Source organism: Sorex fumeus, unplaced genomic scaffold (assembly GCF_029834395.1).
Source record: "Sorex fumeus unplaced genomic scaffold, SorFum_2.1 ptg000130l, whole genome shotgun sequence".
Taxonomy (NCBI): domain Eukaryota; kingdom Metazoa; phylum Chordata; class Mammalia; order Eulipotyphla; family Soricidae; genus Sorex; species Sorex fumeus.
This window is the reverse complement of record NW_026606187.1, coordinates 306050-325397: the sequence shown is the minus strand read 5'-3', so window position 1 is coordinate 325397 and position 19348 is coordinate 306050. Positions and strand designations below refer to the sequence as shown.

General features: G+C 58.9%; 3 protein-coding genes across 3 annotated transcripts; 2 read left to right on the top strand and 1 right to left on the bottom strand.

Moving 5' to 3' along the window:
• Positions 1–329: 329 nt before the first annotated feature.
• Positions 330–3525, top strand: YPEL3 (yippee like 3; the record flags this gene model as incomplete). Its single annotated transcript, XM_056138795.1, has 5 exons — positions 330–554; positions 1206–1388; positions 1485–1528; positions 1708–1816; positions 3037–3525. Coding segments are annotated over 5 exons (651 nt in total), but the record flags the coding sequence as incomplete, so codon positions are not given.
• Positions 3526–4683: 1158 nt separating this feature from the next.
• On the top strand, positions 4684–8820 carry TBX6 (T-box transcription factor 6). Its single transcript, XM_056138905.1, has 8 exons — positions 4684–4876; positions 4960–5194; positions 6073–6340; positions 6436–6582; positions 6663–6733; positions 8034–8107; positions 8187–8337; positions 8411–8820. Exons 1-8 carry the CDS (start codon positions 4759–4761, stop codon positions 8622–8624), a joined length of 1278 nt encoding a protein of 425 aa, XP_055994880.1. The 5' UTR covers positions 4684–4758; the 3' UTR covers positions 8625–8820.
• Positions 8821–9268: 448 nt separating this feature from the next.
• PPP4C (protein phosphatase 4 catalytic subunit) lies at positions 9269–17433 on the bottom strand. The gene is made up of 9 exons (XM_056138853.1): positions 17304–17433; positions 16932–17097; positions 12391–12442; positions 11381–11431; positions 11191–11292; positions 10761–10934; positions 10562–10688; positions 9806–9995; positions 9269–9678 (listed from the first exon to the last, which is right to left on the bottom strand). Exons 2-9 carry the CDS (start codon positions 17027–17029, stop codon positions 9549–9551), a joined length of 924 nt encoding a protein of 307 aa, XP_055994828.1. The 5' UTR covers positions 17030–17097; positions 17304–17433; the 3' UTR covers positions 9269–9548.
• Positions 17434–19348: the final 1915 nt, after the last annotated feature.

Here is a 19348-nt window from a genome sequence, read left to right as displayed (position 1 = left end):
ACCCCAGGAGGACTGTCACACGTGTGTCAGTTCCCTGGTAAGATGCGAACAGTCCACAGGCGCTGCTGCCTCTGGTTAACACGGATGGTTAGGACTGCTGGGCCGCGCGTCCAGTCCCGGGCGCCTTCTGACCCCAGGTCAGGTCGATACTGAGCTCTCGGCCCCTGCAGGGCCCTGCAAGGAGGCCGCGGCGGCGAGCGGGCGGGCGGGCCGGGCGTCGGGGCTCAGGGCCGGCGGCCGGGGGGCTGGGTGGCCGCAGCCGCATTTCCGGGCCGGCCGGGGCCGGGAGCAGGGGGAAGGGCGGCGGGGCCTGCGCTGGCCCGGCGTGACGCGCCCCCTCATTTGCATGCTGCGCGCCGATTGGCCCAGGCGGCCTCCGGGATCAGCGCCGGCCCCCTCCCCCTCCCGCCGCAGCGGCGGCAGCAGCTGGTCTCGGTGTAAACAAGTCGCGGCGGCTGCGAACCCGGGCCGGGGGGGACGGCGCCCACCAGGAGCGCCCCCCACTCCCAGGCCAGGCCACCCCGGCGAACCGGGCCCCCGCGCGCCCAGGCGAGGTGAGGCCCGCGTCGTCAGGGCTGCGCGCCGCCCCGCGCCCCCGCCCCGCCAGCGAGGGCTGCCCCTTCCCCAGGCGCCCCCTCCCGCCCCCTCCCGCGCCCCAGGTGAGCCCCGGGTCTCAGGTAAGGCTCCGCGATGCAGGTAAGAGACCCTCGCCCAGACGAGGCCTCAGCGCCACCAGGGAAGAGCCCCTCCCCTTCTAGGTGGCACTCCACCTTCGGTGAGGCCTCCTTGCCTTGTCCAGCTCGGAACCCGTTCCCAGGGGACCTCCCTGCCACCTCTCCACACCAGACAGTTCAGATGACGCCCCCAGAACCATCCAGTTCCTCATCCTCCGGGGTCCCCAGAGCGGGGACCTGACAGTTCTTGCCCCCCACCCCTCCCCAGAGCCCCTTCCTCCTGCTGCATAGCCAGGTGAGGGGCCAAGGCCCCAAGTAGGTGTATGGTTCACCCAGGGCTCCTCCTAGCCTCAGTTTCCCCATTGAAGCAACTTGTAGCCTCTCAGTGTGAGTTGAAACTGAGCCACCTCTAGCCCCTGGAGATGCTGCTGGCTCCTGGGGAGGGAGCCAGCAGCCAAGTGTGACCCACAGCGTCCTGGTGGCCCCGGGTGTGCCTGCATGTGCCTGACTGGCCCTCCCTCCCCCCGGCAGGCACTGGGCTCCCTCTGCTCCCCGTGGGCCGCTCCCCGGGTGGGGCCACTGCCCCCGGCCCCCGCCATGGTGCGGATTTCAAAGCCCAAGACGTTTCAGGCCTACTTGGATGATTGTCACCGGAGGTATAGCTGTGCCCACTGCCGTGCTCACCTGGCCAACCACGACGACCTCATCTCCAAGGTGAGCAGCACACTGGGGCAGGAAGGGAGGCTGGAGGGGTGGCCGGCAGCCCCCGCACCCACCCTGATCCCTCGCCTCTCTCTCTCCCTCCTCCAGTCCTTCCAGGGCAGTCAGGGGCGGGCCTACCTCTTCAATTCAGTGTGAGTATCCCGCCTCCCTTTCCTGCTCTTGTCATGGTGACCCCAGGTGGAGACTCCCAGAGTCCCTGGTTCGGACAGCAAATGGGGCTCATCCTTTTCTTGGGTGCTAAGGACAGACATGGCTAGAGAGGGCTTGGTGATGGCCGGATCCTCCCTGGGACTGCCCCATGTCCCTGCAGGGTGAACGTGGGCTGTGGACCGGCCGAGGAGCGGGTGCTGCTGACAGGCCTCCATGCTGTCGCTGACATCCACTGCGAGAACTGCAAGACCACTTTGGGCTGGAAATATGTGAGTCGGTGACCTCTGACCCCAGGCTAGCCTTTGACCTGACCTCACATCACCTGCTCACAGCAGTCACCTGGTAATCTTTCAGGGGCGTTGAGCCCACCACACCTGAGTCATATTGTCTTCTCAGGCCCCTGACCGTGGCCTCTTCTCTGTGAGGCCTTTGCAGCTTTTCTCTGAACCCCTCCCTCTCCTTAGGGCCTCCCCATGTTAGCAATAAGGATGTCATCAGAGGGGAGAGTCACTTACTGAGTGTTCCTGCACCAGGACTCATTCAGCCATTACAACAAATCCTACAGGTTGAGTCTGTCATTACCTTTGTTTTGAAGAAAAAAAGCCCAGAGATGGTAGGAAACTTCCCTGTAAATCACACAAGTGGTTAGGGATAGAATAATGACTGAGTCCTATTTTTTTCTCTTTGACCTCCAATGATTATTATTAGTCCAGGAGCTCACAGCGACAGCTAAGGTCCTTGGGCCTCCTTTTCTGTGGCCCTCATTGCCCTGGCTGCTGTCTGGGTCCAATTTCACTGCCCCGAATCTCGTTTCCTTAGTTGGCAGTCAAGGATAAAGCTACCACCTGGCACCTAAGATTGTTACAGGATCAGATTAGAGGTGGCAGAGGAAGATGCTCTTGGGAAACCAGGATCAGGATTCTGCAAGGCACTGTGATGCTTCTGGAAGGTGGATGTCCCAGGAGAGATTGGCAGACAACTCGGACCTGAGTTCACCTCGGGCCCTGCTGCAAATCCACTTTGGGTCCTGGGGCAGAGCGCTTGGTCTCTCCATAAAGAGGTGACCTAATCCAGAACATTTGCAGGCCCAAGGGGGCGACATGGATCTGGGGAGGGGGCAGTCTGGAGCCGACTGGAGCCGCCTGGGCTGCCTGGATTCTAGCCTTCTGAATTTATCATTATGCAACTGGCCAAATCAAACAGGAGTGGAGGCCTACACTGGCCCTGAGGCTACCAGTTTTAATCCCTGAATCTTTTAGAAACTTCCGCAGCCACTCTGTTGGAGCCAGCATTAAAAAGTACCCATGACTCAGTGTGTCAGGCCCTGTTGGTGAGAAGCCGGCCTGCTGCTGCCACCTCTGGGTCTGTGTGCAGTGGCTGGGCTTCTCTGGGTGAGTTTCTGCATATGTACAGTCATCTCCTCTGCCCAACCATGGTCCTTCTTCGTAAGGTCCTTGCTGCAGGAATGATGGCCTCCCTCTCCTTTCAGGAACAGGCCTTTGAAAGCAGCCAGAAGTACAAAGAGGGGAAGTACATCATTGAACTCAACCACATGATCAAAGACAATGGCTGGGACTGACCCCTGACCCTGCTGCATGTGGCTGCAGCCCCGGCCTGGCCGCCAGGGGGCACCACTGGCCTCCTTCCGCCTTTGAAGGGAGCTCTGGACCCCTGGGGTCCCTGCAGAGGAAGGATCCAGCTCCTGTACATATATTTTATTGCATGCACTGTGACCTTGGGGGGGAGATCAGAAGGTGGACGGCACCCCCGAACCTCCCTAGGATCTGGCTGGCTTGGATCTCATTTTAAACTCCTCCCCGTCCCTCCTGCCCTGTAGATGGCCTGTGTGCTGCTCTCTTGGTCCCAGTGCACCCGCTACCCCGTGAACTTCTCCCACCAACCCCACTCCCCCCAACGTGTGTCTGCTCCCCTTGTTCTGTAGCGTTTGTATATAATAAAACAATGGAGTGGAGAGAGAGTGTGTGTCGGGCTCCCATGGAATCGGGGAAGCGGGGATCCAAATGCAGATTCCTGCCTCTGTAGACCAGGGCAGGGCAAGGGGTGGGTCAAAGCCAGTGCCTGTGCCCCTGGACCTGGCCACGGCCACCTTCTCCAGGACCCACAGGCCTCACCGCTCGCGGAGTCTGCCCACTGGGGCCCTCGTCTTCACAACCTCAGTGCTTTGCTGCCGCCTAGGGGCGGCTCTCCTGGGAGGCACCTGCCAGCCCTGGTCCAGGGACTACTTTCCACAGTGGTGAAGTGGCCCCAGGGCGCCTCTCAGACTCCTTCCCAAGCCTTGGCGCTGGGCCTGCTGGGAAGTGTAGTTCTTAGCGTCAGACCTGGGGATGCCTGGTGCGGCAGGCATCAAGGACTCCAGAGCTATGGGCATCTCTAAACCTCTGGGACTTGACTTGGAGTGAAGTTTTTATCAGACTGAACTGGGAACTGAGAAGGATTCCAGGGCTCAGTGCTGGACTGTGGATTTTTTTTTTTTTTTGGCTTTTTGGGTCATACCCGGCAATGCTCAGGGGTTACTCCTGGCTCTGCACTCAGAAATTACTCCTGGTGCTGAGAAGACCATATGGGATGCTGGGGATCGAACCCACGTTGGACGCGTGTAAGGCAAACGCCTCTATCACTCTAGCTGGACTGGAATCCTCAAGGTCCCCAGGCAGGGCCTGCCCCGACGGCCTGCTCTCTGCCTCCAGTTATGTTTCAGCCGAGTCCCATCCTCCACATGAAGTGTGGGAGGATGCAGGGGGGCTGGGGGGGGTCACCTGCCAGAAGTCTGAGGCACTGGCCACAGGACTGACTGCAACCATCATCCCAGGGGCCAGACCCCGCCCCTGGCTTATCCCTAGCCGGGGCTCCCCCCCTGCCTCCGTGGGAACGGGGACCAGCTGGCCGGAAGCGCCAAACTGCGTCCCTGTGGAGCCCCTGGGGATCAATCAGGCCGAGGAGTTAATTATGTAATGAGGGGGCAGGGGGTGGAGGCTAATGAAGCCTGTGGGGGGAGGGGGGGAGGGGAGGGTACCCAGGGATCCGGCCTCCTCTTGGACCCCTTCCAGGCCCCAGGGGTCTCCACCTCAGCCCAACTCTAGGGCCCCAGAGAGGGAGGGGCTGTGATCATGGGTCTGGAAGGGGCTGAGCTGCGAGCTATAAAGGGGGCATCGCTCAGCACCAGGCAGCCTGCGCTGAGCTCGACAGGACCATGTATCACCCACGAGAGTTGTACCCTGCTTTGGGGACGGGCTACCGCCTGGGCCCCCCACAGTCAGCTGCAGAATCCGGCTTCCCACCCACCCTGGCAGAGGGCTACCGCTACCCAGGTGAGTCCCAGTAGTGGTGCCTGGTAGCATGGGGGGAAGGGCGTGCCTTGGCGGGCTGGGCGTTCATTCTCCCTCATCTCCAGATCTGGATCCCCCCAAACTGGATTGCTTCCTCTCCGGGATCGAGGTGGCTCCCCGTGCCCTGGCTGCGCCCCCACCTCTGCCCTCTCTGCCCCCAGCCCTGGGCACTGAGCAGGGCCACCCCACCCCGGAGGCCTTGCACTCGCTCCCTGGAGTCAGCCTGAGCCTGGAGAACCGGGAGCTGTGGAAAGAGTTCAGCTCCGTGGGGACCGAGATGATCATTACCAAAGCTGGCAGGTGAGGTCCAGCGTGGGGCTTTCTTGGAAAACGGGGAATTTTCAATGATGGTGCTGGATTGGGGGGGGGGGTTCTTGGAGGAGGGGACGGGGGTTAGAGCTCTGCCTAAGCTCAGATTGTGATCATATTGTGGCATGGGTCAAAGGTCAAGGGTCATTCTATGGAATGCACAGTTGGTTTAGGAACCGATTATGGTGAGGGTCACAGGCCAGCCTGCTCGAGTCAGACAGATTGGATCAGAGGTCAGTCTGTGGCCGGAGTTAAGGTTCCAACTACAGCTTCCGTGTCAAGAGCCAGCCAGTGAGCAGCACGAGAGAAATCCGGCCAGAACTGTGTCCAGGGTTCTGGTGGGGGCCGGGATATGCTGGCGTGGGCCTTGACCCTGGCAGGAGCAGGCTCAACCCCACTCAAGGCAGGAAGGCTTTTCCTCAGAAGCACCTTTGACCAGGGCCGCAGTGATAGTACAGTGAGTAGGGCACTTGCCTTGCGCACAGCCAACCCGGGTTGGATCCCTGGAACCCCATATGTCCCCCCAAGGGGTGCAGAGCCAGGAGTAAGCCCTGAGCTCTGTTGGGTGTGCTCCTCCCCCCCTTCCCCCTGCCAGCAGCTACATTGTGGCACTGATCAAATGAGACCAGGGTGGCAGTAGGGGGCTCCATCATAGTTTCAGGGCGGGTTGGGGGATCATGGAAAGAGAGTCACCAAATTTGAGGTGCCAGAGTTAGCAGCACCTGCCGTGTGACTTCGGTGAGAGCACCTGTTGTCGTCTCACTGGTGCCGGCTGGCTTGGAGTGCACCCTCCACCATCTTCTGACAGCCAGGCCAGTCCCTGGCTCTGCCCCCCGGCGAGTGCCATCCCCTCCGCCTCCCCTGTCCAGGCGTATGTTCCCTGCCTGCCGAGTCTCCGTCACGGGCCTGGACCCCGAGGCCCGCTACCTGTTTCTCCTGGACGTGCTCCCGGTGGATGGGGCCCGCTACCGCTGGCAGGGCCGGCGCTGGGAGCCCAGTGGCAAGGCCGAGCCCCGCTTGCCTGACCGTGTCTACATTCACCCCGACTCTCCTGCCACGGGGGCCCACTGGATGCGGCAGCCCGTGTCCTTCCATCGAGTCAAACTCACCAATAGCACGCTGGACCCGCATGGCCATGTGAGGCCCCAGCTGGGCAACGACGGCGGGGGGGGGGGGGTGCGGGCAGGGGGGCAGGACCCAGGACCAGGAGTCACTGGCCTCTCCTCCTCCAGCTGATCCTACACTCCATGCACAAGTACCAGCCCCGGATACACCTGGTGCGGGCCGCCCAGCTCTGCAGCCAGCACTGGGGGGGCGTGGCCTCATTCCGCTTCCCTGAGACCACGTTCATCTCTGTGACTGCCTATCAGAACCCACGGGTGAGTGGCCCTGTGTGAGGGAGGGCAACAGGCTCAGGGTTGGCCACGCGGCACTTTTAATCCTGCATCTCTGTCCCCAGATCACACAGCTGAAGATTGCTGCCAACCCCTTTGCCAAGGGCTTCCGGGAAAATGGCAGAAACTGTAAGAGGTGGGCATTGTTCATATGGTGTTTGTTCAACGAGTCTGTGTGGCAGGGGTCGTAGGGTTGCGCCACACCCGGCTGTGATCAGGGCTTACTCCTGGCTCTGTGCTCAGGGATCACTCCTGGGGGACCTTATGTGGTGGTGGGTGACAGGTCAGCTGCCTTAGCTGCTATGCTCTCCCTGGCTTCCTCAGTGTTTGTATATTGTCCACTGTGTGCCAGGCACTGTGCTCCATGCCAGCCACACAATGGCGCATAAAAAGTTACTTAGCACCTGTGTTAGCCATCACTGCTCTGGGCACTGGAGAGCCAGCAAGTCCATCAAGCCACACCTAAGGCCTGATCTTCCCGGTACTGGTCCTCTAGTGTGGAGGAGGACCATTCAGTCAGAGGGCCTGGTTCTAGAGAAAAGGAATATAGGAAAGACAGAAATGAGTTACTGGGGCCCGAGTGATAGTAGCGGGTGGGGCATTTGCCTTGCATGTGGCAAACCTGGGTTCAATCCCCGGCATCCTATATGGTTCCCTAAAGCACCATCAGAAGTGATTCCTGAGTGCAGAGCCAAGAGTAGCCCCTGAGCATCACTCGTTATGGCCCAAATAAAATTTTGTGTAAGTGAGGTATTGGACAAGAGGCCTGGAAAGGACTCGCTGGGGACATTGAGGATGACCTTAAGGATCTATGGAACCTTAAGGAATCATGTGGGGAGTTGGGAAAAGTGTGCCAGGGAGAGGCACAGCACAAGCAGTGTGAGGGGCTAAGGTGAGAGACAAGTGGAGAAGAGATGGATGCTGGATTATGCCGGTTGGTGAAGATTTAGTGGACTTCAGCTTCTAGTCTGAGACACCTCATGGGCCTGGACCCTTGGAGCTTCCCTCTGGCACACCCCGCCAAGGCCAGCAAGGTGGGGAGCAGGTGCTGTGGAACTCAGGACTTCCCTGTGCAAGTGATGCTGGAACTGAGACAAGAATGGGTTAAGGGAAAAGGCGGTCACCGACTGCAGAGTGGGGCCAGCGTAGAGGGGCAGAGGAGGCAAGGTGGGAAGTGGTGAGGTCAGACCAGGCACTGGCTTGTCCCATCGATTTTTCAGTGTAATTGAAAGCTATTGGAAAGCTTCAAGTGAGGAATCAATGCCGGCTCTGCCACTTTCTAGCTATTTCATTCTCTTGAGTGTCACCTGTAAAATGGGTATAATAATGGAACCCACCTGAGGGTCCCTGGGAGGTGTGATGCCTAGCACCTGGAACATGCTGTCCTCATCATCATCACCACCACCACCATCATCATCATCATCATTATTCCCCAGGGAGCGAGATGCCCGTGTGAAGAGGAAACTGCGGGCTGCAGAGCCGATAGCCACAGAGGCCTATGGGAGTGGAGGTGAATGTCATCCCGCTGGTGACAGGCCCGGTCAGAGGTGCTGGTCCTCCTTGGCCCAACCTTTCCCTCATCTCCCCAGATGCACCAGGTGGGCCGTGCGACTCCACCCTGGGCGACGTCCGGGAGGCAGAGGTGGAGCAGGCCCCAGCGTCCTGCGGGGGCGCCAGCGCCGAGGCCTACCTCCTGCACCCCGCAGCCTTCCACGGCGCCCCGGGGCACCTTCCCAGCAGGCAAGTGGTCCAGGGGCGCAGGGCTGCTCAGGGAGGGGGCCCCTTTGCTGTTCTGATGACTCTCTCTACCTAGGACCCCCAACTTCCCTGAGGCTCCAGATTCGGGGCGCCCAGCCCCCTACTCAACTGCCTTCCTGGAGCTGCAGCCTGGGCCGGGGGGCTCAGGATACCCGGCGGCTGCACCCCCGGCCCCCTTTGCGTCACATTTCCTCCAAGGGGGTCCCTTCCCCCTACCCTACCCTGGTCCTGGGGGTTACTTGGATGTGGGTACCAAACCAATGTACTGAGCTATTGTTGGGGGGTGGGGGGCTCTGTCTTCCTTCTACCACTAACCTCTAGTTCCCTTCCCTGGGGCCTGTTGCCCCCACTTCTCCTCGCCCCATCCCCCACGCCAAATGGCTGCCTTGAGCCTCCCCCACCCCTACTTCACACTTTGATTTTACTCCCACCCCCCTCTGGCTTCAAAGCTCAGCCTAATCTGCTGGGGGCCAGCTGGGGCCAGCTTCCCCTTGCCGGCTCTCACCTCTGTGTGAATGGAGGGAGGCTCCTGGCCAAATGGGGCTCAGCAGAGCACTCCCACCTCCCGGCTTCACCCTGGGGCCCCTCTGGGCCCCGGTTCTGTTCTCAGAACCAGAGTATTTTGGTTAATAAAACTCCGTAGCCTGGGTGGGCTGGAAACAGTGCGAGAATGTGTGTCTTCAGCAGGGCTGTGGCGAAGGTGTGTAGGCAGAGGTGGGTCGCACCTGGGCCTCTTCCCAGCTCTTGACCTTGTGCGCGCATCAGTCCACACCGTGGGTTTCCTCTTCGGGAGCATGGTGAAGCTGATGTCCTCTGGCTGCCACAGGGCCGCCAGCCCTCTGCGGGGGGGGGGCTCGGGGGGGCTCGGAGGCACCCCAGGCCCATCCCGAATTCAGCCGGACACAAAACCAGACACCATTTTTCTTCTTTTATTAGAATTTTTTCTTTTTTTTTCTCAAAATTTTATCTAAAAACAACCAAAAAAAAAGAGAAAAAGAAAAAAAAAATTATTGGAAACTTCATGGTTCAAGTGGGGAGAAAGGAGAGGAGGGACACGGAGCGGGGCTCCGAACCTCTCTGAGCAAGTCCTCACCCTCGCCCCCCCGCCCCCCCCAGGCCCAGCCTCCGTGTGGAGAAGAGCAGTCACAGTGGTCCAAGGGCCGGCGGGGCTGGAGGGGGCAGGGCCGAAGGGGTCACAGGAAATAGTCGGCCACAGGCTTCTTGGAGGGGATACCCCGTGTTTCTTGGGGAGCAGCCTCGAAGATGATGAAATCTTTCTGAAGATGCTCGTCCAGCTCCAAGATGGCGGCCACATTCCCACAGCTGGAAGTGGGGGACAGTGTCAGAGGCTGGCCAATCCCCCCACCCTGCCCAGATCCGAAAGCTGGAAGTGGGGGGCAGTGTCAGGGGCTGGGTCCACCCCGCCCCCCCTCAGGGGCCCAGAGCTCACCGGTAGCAGTAGTTAGGCGCTGACCACACAGTGAGCACTGTCTCATTGAAGTGCCACTTGTACCCTTCCATCACCAGCTGGTGGGCACGGCAGATCATATCAATGTCGTTGGCTGCATTGAACTGAGCCACCACATCGCTCCCGAATAGGTAGCCGGCCCCCCGCGGGCTCACGCCCCAGCCTGTGGTGTCTGAAGGAAACATGGTTAGGGGGCTGGGGGGGACGGAGCCAGGGTGTCCTCAACTTTCTCTGGTTATCCCTCCCCCTCCTTCTGGCCCAGGGGTGAGGGCGGGCTAGGGGGCAAGAGCCTAGGGCTGACTGGGTCTTGAGGGAGCTGGCAAACAACGGAGGACACAACTTCCCAAGGATAATTTCCTGAGTGGGAATCACTTCCTGTCTAGAATAATTACATCACAGACCGGTGACAGGCTCATGGCCACCACCTGAGGCACGGCGGTGTGGGGGCAGCGGCTGTGTGGAATCCTGGCTCTGCTCTGGTATCAGCTGAGAACCCCCAGATGGAGAAATCCTGGGGGCCAGCCTGGCCGGAATCTGACCTCTGTCCTGCCACTGACAGGTGATCCTGTCCCTCCATTCAGGGCCGATTCTGACCCGACAACTTCTGAGCCATGACCCCCCCCATATCTTAGCCCCTCTGAGCACAGAGCACCCCTGACGCTCTTCTCTTCCCCAAATCCCTGCAAGGACCTTGCCTCAATCACGGGACATGCCCGCTCTCTTGTCCACTGCCCTCACCTTCTGGGTCGGACCACAGCAGGTCACACATGGGCCCGTCGTGCGGCACCTCCTGCTTACGGTCAATTGTCCGAATCTGGTCCAGGGTCTGAATGGAGGGCGAGAGGCCCCCGTGCACGCAGAAGATCTGCAGAGAACAAGAAGGGAGGGCAGGGGGCTGCGGCCGGCGACATGCCAGCCCTCCCGGCCCGCGGCCTACCTTGCCGTCAATGATAGCCGACAGGCTGAGGTAGTCAAAGATCTCAGTGCAGTAGCGCCACACGGTCACCGAGCCATACTTGCGCAGACACTCGTCATAGAAGCCGTAGACCTGGGTGATCTGGCGGCTCTCGTGGTTGCCCCGGATCAGGGTGATGCGGTCGGGATAGCGGACCTGGGGGCCACCGCTGAGTCAGGGGTGGGGGTCTCGGCTTTGTCCCCCTCGCCTGCCAGCCCTCCATCACCTCCCCACTCACCTCCCTGCCGACCGCTGTTGCACCCCAGTGAACTCAAGCCCTGCCCCTTCCTGGACACCTGCCCCGAGGGCTCAGCGGGACACCCCCTGCTCAAGGACAGCTGCTAGAGTTGGGGTGGACGGGAGAAGGGGAGGGAAGGACGCAGACGGCCAGGCAGAGCCCAACGGTGCCCACCTTCAGTGCCAGCAACAGGAGGAACGTTTCAACACTGTAGAAACCTCGATCCACAAAGTCCCCCATGAAGAGGTAGTTGGTCTCAGGGACGTCACCCCCCACCTGGGGAGAGAGAAGGGGATGTCTGCTCCGTCGGTCTCTGGGCCTCAAAGTTCCCCTCTTGGGGAAGGGGTCTCTTCCCCACACTCACTCTGAACAGCTCCTTGAGGTCATAGAATTGTCCATGGATGTCGCCACACACCTGGCAAGGAAAAAGTCTGGTCAGAACTCAGGCCTAGTGCCGGAGCGAAAGCAGAGCGGAGAAAGCGTTGGCCCTGCACACAGCTGACCCAGGCTCAATTCCCAGCATCCCATACAGTTCCCTGAGCACCGCCAGAGTGATTCCTGGGTGCAGAGCCTGGAATAAACCCCTAAGCACCAACAGGTGTGGCCCCAAACCCACCCACCCCCCAAAAAAAAAACAAAGACAAAGTCAGGACTGTCCTTCAGCACTGCCACACCGCAGCAGACCTGTCGCTCCGGGCTGCCCCTCCACTCCGCAGGGCCAAAACTCCCCTCCCACCCCCAAGTTACTGCTGTACCTCCCTCATGCGCACTGAATGATAATGATGATGAATTTGAGGGCAAGAGGAAGAGCCTGGTCTTTGGGGTTAGACCCACACCCAGAGGATCCAGCCCCCTTCTCCCTGCTTCAAAGAGCTCAGAACAGAGAGACGGGCACATGCCATGCATGGTCAAGAACTGGTCAAGTGCTGACCCTCAGAACTAGCACGCATGCCCCACACCAGCACTGCCAGATGCAGCCCTGGTGGTCCCTGGACCCCAGTTCACAGCTGACCGAGATCACAGGGAGTGGACCCCAGCCCCAAGTACTACTATTATTATTTGGCAGACACCCTACTCCCCCCCAAAAAATACTCCAGGCTGCAAAGACAGTACAGGGGTTATGGCACTGTGCTTAGGGTTTAAACCGACACCCTGGTTTAAATCCTAAGCACAGAGCCTGAAGCAGCCCCTGAGCATGCTGGCTGTGCCCCCTCCACTGCCCACAAAACCACCCAGAACTCAGAAGGGGATGGAGATTAACTCATGTTTCAGCGTCTGCTGTGCCCCTATGAAGTCTATTTTCCTGCGCCATGAGAATTCAACGCTTTCCCACGCATCCTTCCCAAGGCAAGGGTTGAGGCCAGTGGTACTCACTGTGACCGGCGAGTCCACCCTCTGCACATTGCTCTCCTCCACCAGGATCTCCCTGCAGACAGAAGGCCAGGGTCAGTCATGCTGCCAGGTTTAGCTCCTGAGTTTTCTTTGGGACATGGAGGATACAGGAGACCCCTAAGCCTGCAGGGCAGAGTGAGGCTGCCAATCTCCCAGGAGAGGCTGTCCACGGCCTCCGTGGCTCTTTCTGGAGTGGGCCCGAACTGTTGCCTCTGCCTGGGCTCGTCCACATCCCCTCTCCCTAGCACACAACGCTCGAGACTGGCCCTGCAGGCTGGCCCGTGGTTGCGCCCTCAGAGCAGTCTGCTGTAGCAGCAGGCCGCTGTGCTTCCGTCTCTCCTTGCAGTGCATTCTACCTGAGCAGCCATCGAGGAAACTGCCGTCAGTTCCGAAGAGCCAACTTGAGCAGAATGATGCATCGTGATTTCATCCCCTGCCATGCAGCGGAGAACATTCCAGTTCCTAACATGTGCCAGGTCTGTAGCGTGTGAGTTGCCTGGATGTGCTGACACCATCAGAAGCAAGCAGCTGAGTCCTGCCTTTTCTTTGTTCGTTTTGTTTTGCTTTTTGGGTCACACCCGGCGATACACAGGGGTTACTCCTGGCTCTGCACTCAGGAGTTACTCCTGGCAGTGGTCGGGGGACCATACGGGATGCTGGGAATCGAACTCAGGTCAGCCGCGTGCAAGGCAAACGCTCTACCCGCTGTACTATCGCTCCAGCCCGAGTCCTGCCTTTAAGTGCAGAAGCTGTTCACTGCCATGCCCTGGACCTGACAGGGTGGCTTGGCTCCTTCAAGGGGCTTTCCATCGGGAGAGGAACTGCCCGGCCAGCCCATCTGCCTGCCGGTGTTCGCTCAAGGTCCAGCTTCCGACCATTTCTTGCAGCATGTCACCAGCCTCAGCAGAGTCCCCCTGCTCAACACCACCCGAGTGTCTGGGAGAGAGGCCGAATGACAGAGCAGGGGCCTGGCTCGTGCGAGTTGGATTCCAGGCACTGACTGTCCCAACCCAGCACCACCAGGGGATGGCCCAGACTTAGGGAGTGGCCATGGGCCCCAAGAATCACTAAAGGTGACCCTCATTTAAAAGAAAAAAGGGGGTCTTGCCGGGATGTAGCTCAGCTCAGGAAAGCATCTGCCTTGCGCGTGAGTCGCTGGGTTTGATGCCCGGTGGCGTACACACACAGAACAAAGGCGGGAAGAGCCCTGCTCCTCAATTAGAGATGCGTGTGATTTCAAAGACTCCGAGAGGTGGGGCCGGGGCAACAGTACAGCGGGGAGGGTGTTGGCCTTGCATGTGGCCAACCCTGGTTTGAACCCTGGCATCCCAACCTCCCCTGCTTTGTGAGCATGCATGTGTTTAGTCCACACACCTCAGCTCTCGGCAGTCGGAAGGGTTTGAGTCCACGTCACCTCGGCTGGAGTCCCTTGGCCAGGTCAAGGCCAGGTGTGAGAGTAGGTTGACCCTCATTGTCACGCCTGGCATAACATGCCAACTCAGGCCGCAGGTGTCTCCTAGCGGCAACCCAGTATCTGCTGGGAGGGCTCTCGCATCCCCAGCTCACCCACTCCCACAAACAAGGGTGCCATCCCGTCAAAGACCTTCCCTCCAACTGCCTTGAAGAGAGTGGGAACATGTTCACTTCTTGTTTTGTTTTTTGCTTTTGGGGTAATACCCAGCAATGTTCAGGCAGGGCTTACCCCGAACTTTGCACCCAGGGATCACTCCTGGTGGGGCTTGGGGGACCACATGGGATGTTGGGGGTAAAACCCAGGGCAGTTGCAAGGCAAGCACCTGCCTGCTGTACTATCATTCTGGCCCCAAACGTGTTTTCTTGGGGCTCTTTCTTCTTTGTGAAACATGCATAAAGCTCTGGAGACCACATGTATAAACTACGACTCTGAAAATCCCGCTGTGCTATCGGCATGAGTACCAGCACCACCAAAGACACAGGCCCCAGGGAGACTTCAGATTCACAGAGAGGGGCCCGAGAGCACAGTGGGCATGACACTTGCCATCCACGCACCCAACCCGGGTTTGCGTTCCAGCACTCCATATGGTCCTCCGAGCACTGCCAGGAGGGATCCCTGAGCACAGAGCCAAAGCCGAACCTGCACAGCCGGGTGGATCCCCACCCCAACCCCTGCCAAGAAAGACTTGTGGGCAGAAAGAATAGTGCCAGGCAGCACCGCTTTACATTCCTAAATATGTGATTAAGACTGAGGGTGCACTTGGCCAGAGCAATAGTACAGTAAGTTGCTCACTTGGCACAAAGCTGACCAGGTTTCATCCCCGGCATCACACATGGTTCCCTGATTCCTGCCAATAGTGATGCCTGAGTGTAGAGCCCAGAGTAAGCCCAAGACTGCCAGGTATGGCCATTTCCTCCCATACACACCCCCAAAAAAAGTGAGGATACATAAAGAAACATAGTAAGAGAATAACAAGCGCCCAATGGCAACAGAAAAGGAGAACTTGGAGTAACAGTAAGGCTGTTACTTGCACCTGACTGACACAGATTTGATCCCTGGAATCCCATCTGGTTCCCTGACCATGGCAGAAGTGATCTGTAAGCTCAGAGCCAAGAGCAATCACTGAGCACCTCCGGTGCTCCCCCCCCCCCCCCAATCCTGAGAATTGGTGTTCAGTAGGAATCTTGGAGAAGGAGAAACAGAGCATTGGGACACTGGAGGAGGGGGTAGTGCTGGAATGTTTTACGTATGAAACCTTACCATTATAGTTTTGCAAACCATGATGCCTAAAATTAAGAAAAAAAAAAAGATTGTGGCACAGAAATTACGAAAAACATCTTGGGGTTTGCCGGGAAACTTCCTGGAGCTGGCAAAATATGGAAAAGCCATGGGCTAGAGTGACAGTGCAGAGGCAGCGTGCTTGCCTGAGGGGTGGCCAACCTGAGCTTGATCCCAGCACTCCTTACGATCCCTGGAGCCCCACTAGGAATGAGCCCCAAGAACTGCCAGGTGTGGCCTGAAGACAAAAACAAAAAAACCCACCAAAAAACACATGTAAGAGTCAAACAAGAATGCATGCATACAGGTCTATCTGTCTGGGTGTGCACAGTATGTAGATACACATGTATTTTGGGTACAGAGGACTGAACCCAAGCCTCACACATATGAGGCATTGCCCTACCAACAATCTGTATCGCTGATCCCAGACGATCATTTAAGGCTTTTGTAGGACCGGAGCGATAGTACAGTGTGTAGGGCGCTTGCCTTGAACTTAGCTGACCCAGGTGCAATCCCCAGCATTCCTTACAGTCCCCTGAGCACCACCAAGAGTGATTCCTGAGTGCAGAGCCTGATGCAATCCCCGAGCATCACTGGGAGTGGCCACCCGCCACCAAAAGGAGGTTTTGGTCTGTTCACCAAGCCCCTGCAGGACCTATGTGACTGCTTAAAACCTGTCTACGGAGGGGTAAAGCCAAAGAACTTGATGGCCCCAATTTCAGAATCCTGCTCTGAAATTCCTGTCAAGTCACCATGTCCCGGGGAGTCAGGCTTCCTGCTGGATAATATGGTGCAAACAATAGCTCCTTGTAGCCAGCCTGCTAAGAGCAGGCAGGCTAACAGCAGTGTGCTAGGGAACACATGCAGGTAACTCTGCTGGCTCTTTCCCCACACTGCTCCAGCTTACCGGAAGTCAGAGCAAACAACTCCGGGAAGGAAGGAAGAGGTCCGCTCCACATGCTCACACCCGCCGGGGGTCCTCTCACCTGCCAGCCCCATCCAACCGCACCCGATAACCTCAGTCCCTCAGCAGCAACGTCACCAGAGGACAGCGGGCACTTCAACTTCAGCTCACCTCCAACACCTATCTATACGCACTGTCACCCTCCCACTGCCAACGAAGGCACCAAGTGTCCCAGACCCCGCAACTGCCAGGACATCAAGCGGTCACGCTCAAATTCTAGCTCGGGCCACCCCACTCCAAAGCTTGCGGTGTGAGCTGTTCCATCAGCCTAGACAGACCCACAGACATGACCAGGGCAACTTTTCTCGCTCAGTTCCTGGGCTCCCGCAGGGTACAGAGAGGGGGTCCAAATTTCTGGCATTGTGAATCCCACAAAACTGGCTCTGGACTCCCTCCCTTTCCTGCTGGTGACACCAAATGGGATCTTCACCTTGAAAATGGGGGCAATGTCACCCCTCTTTAAGAGTTGTCACGAGGGCTAACACTTTTCATTAAACCAAAGAGTTGTCACGAGGGCTAACACTTTTCATTAAACCAGAGTTCTGGGCTCTTCCCCTGAACCCTAGTTCCTGGCACTCCCCCGCTACCATCTCTGTCTTCAAGGCCTGGCCCCCACAGCCCGGGTCGGATCCTCGAGGCCGCCTTCGGGCTCCTCCTGACGGGACCGTGCCCTGCGCTCCCTAAGCACCTTCGAGAATTCAGACTCCACGGGACCCGGACCACCCGACACTGGCCGCGCCTGAGACCGGCTCCTCGCGGGACGGGCCCTGCGGGGTCCGCTCTGCGCCAGGCCCCGGCCCCGCTCACCTGGCCTTGGCGCACAGGGCCTTGACTTCGCTCTCCTTGATGAGCTCGCAGCGTCGCAGCTGCTCGATCTGCCGGTCCAGGTCGCTGATCTCCGCCATGGCCCACCCCCCCCACGGCGCGGGTCAGAGCCGGGGCCTCCGCCCCCTCCGCGCCGCACAGGGGTCTCCTGGGAAAAGCGAAGCCGGGCCGGGTCAGAGGGCGGCGGGGGGGGGGGGGACTCGATTCTGGAGCGGACCCGCCCCCCCCTCGCCTCCCTTCGCAGCAGCTCCGGAGCCCCCGCGTCCTCAGACCCTGGCCGCTCCCCGCCAACTCCCGTCGAACCCCGCGGCCCCGCGCTGGCGACGGTGGCCTGGAGGGGCCCCACACGCTCACCGCCGCTGCGACTCCGGCTCCGGATCTCCGACTCCCTGCCTGCCTCCCTCACTCCGCTTCGGGCCGCCGCCACCGCCGCTTCTACTTCCGGCCCCGCCGCGGAAGCAAAGGGCGACAGTTCCGCCGCGCGCCGGACGTGACGTCATACACACCGCCCCGCCCACGCCGCGCCCTTAGCCCCGCCTCCCAGGCCGAGGGTTGGGGGGCGGGCGGAAGCGCGGGGCTGGGCGGAGCGGCGCGGGGCGGGGGTGGCTGTGGGCGCGGGCGCGGGCTCTGGGCTCTGCGGGACACCCCCGCGCGGCCGGTTCGCGGCCCGCGGCGGAGCGCTGGCCGGAGCCGGGCAGCTCCTCGTCAGCTGACGTTACGCGTTTTCTTAGCCCTTTTTCGCCGACGCTCCTGCTGGGCTCCGCTAACGGAGTGAGCAGAATTTTGTTCTGTTCATCGACCGCCGCAGTGCACAAGGCGTACGTTGATTTTGTTTAGTGGGGGAATGTCTTTGCTACGTCCCGGGGACTTCTACCCCGGCGGCACTTCCTCATACCGCGCCACAGGATCTCCTCCTCTACCCCGGAGCTTCAATCTGTTGTGCGGTTCACTCCCTTTTTAAGGCGGTGGCGGTGGGGGGGGGCGAGACTCGACGGGGTTGCCCACTCGACGACGGTGTCCGGGGCTTACTCCTGCCTCTGCGCTGAGGGATCTCTCTCGACAGGCTCTGGGACCGTGTGAGGGCCCGGAGATGGAATTCTGGTGGGCCGCATGCTGGCCAAGCCCCCTTCCCCCTGTACCATCTCTCCAGCCCCACGTTTTATTCCCTTTGAGTAAGGGAAACTGGCACAAACTGATGAAAGGCTGTATTAGAGCGAAGAATCTTGGGATTGACCCAAGGTTGAAATTTAAACCCGGGAAGGCGGCATTCGGGTCTAGCTTAGTTTGCTGCCTGTCCTGCTTTTTGGAATTCGCTTTGTCCCAGACTCCCCAACTGCAGTTCTTTGTTTCCGGTAGCAAGGAAACAGTAGCCAGCGTCCTGGTGTCGGCGCCTTCGTAGGTGCTCTCACGCAATGTCCTTTTCCTTATCTCTTGTTGACCTTCAATTCTTGCTGTGCTCTGGGTTTTGTTTCCGTTAACTGAGGGTGTACATGAAAATGAAGTAAAGTTTGAGGGGGCATTAGCAATGTATTTGGTTTGGGATTTAGGCAACAGATAGAAATGTGCAGAGAGAAGCAAAGGGTAGGCCTTTGTTAAACTTTTCTTAAAGTTCCTAGAAGGCCCTAAGCTAATCAGTTCTGTATGGCTCAAAGGTTGCCTAACATAGTTGGTCCTTTTCAGAAAAGAAAAAAAAAAAAAGTAAGTAGCAACTAAGTAACAGCCAAGAGATCAACCTTTCTTTTTTTCTTTCAATTGGTGTGTGTTTGGGGTGGGGGATTGGGCCACACGGCAGTTCTCAGGACTTACTCTTGCTTCTGTGCTCAGGGGACGTTTCTGGAGGTGCTTGAGGGACCATGGGTTGAACCAGGGTTAGCCTTGTGCAAGGCAAGCACCCTGGTTCTCTCCCTAAATCTACCTTCGAATGAACAGAGTCCTGGTATCCCCCTGCCCCACCACTGCACCAGAGACCACTCCCCCTCCCCAGAGTGGGTGCCCACTTCTGGAAACTGGTGTGGATGGGATCACTAGGGATTCAGTTGATTCAGAAAGTTTGGTTGTGGGTTTTTTTTTTGTGTGGGGGGGGGGGGATGGGGAGAGGGCGCACACCCAGAGATGCTCAGGGCTTACAGCTGGCTTTGTGCTCAGGAGTCACTCAGGGCAGAGCTCAGGAGGACCATATGTGGAACTGGGGATCTGGGTGGGCCTCCTAGAGGGCCAGTGCCCTACCCAATGTATCCAGAGAAATTTTTTTGCAAGACTGAACAGGAATGTGCAGGACTATGACTAGGATATTTTGTTTGGGGGCCACACCCAGTGTTCAGTGCTTACTCCTGGCTTTGTGCTTACGGATCTCTCCTGCCAGGGCTTGGGAGACCATATAGGGTGCTTAAGATTTAACC

Excerpts from the sequence above, each read along its gene's own strand:
- PPP4C (XM_056138853.1), bottom strand. The coding sequence starts at position 17,029 with ATGGCGGAGATCAGCGACCTGGACCGGCAGATCGAGCAGCTGCGACGC. Across the intron at positions 12,443-16,931 it reads GCCCTGTGCGCCAAGGCCAG|GGAGATCCTGGTGGAGGAGA; the intron begins GTGAGCGGGGCC and ends TTCTGTCTGCAG. Across the intron at positions 10,689-10,760 it reads CGGCTATCATTGACGGCAAG|ATCTTCTGCGTGCACGGGGG; the intron begins GTAGGCCGCGGG and ends TGTTCTCTGCAG.
- TBX6 (XM_056138905.1), top strand. The coding sequence starts at position 4,759 with ATGTATCACCCACGAGAGTTGTACCCTGCTTTGGGGACGGGCTACCGC. Across the intron at positions 8,108-8,186 it reads AGAGGCCTATGGGAGTGGAG|ATGCACCAGGTGGGCCGTGC; the intron begins GTGAATGTCATC and ends TCATCTCCCCAG. Across the intron at positions 8,338-8,410 it reads CCGGGGCACCTTCCCAGCAG|GACCCCCAACTTCCCTGAGG; the intron begins GCAAGTGGTCCA and ends CTCTCTACCTAG.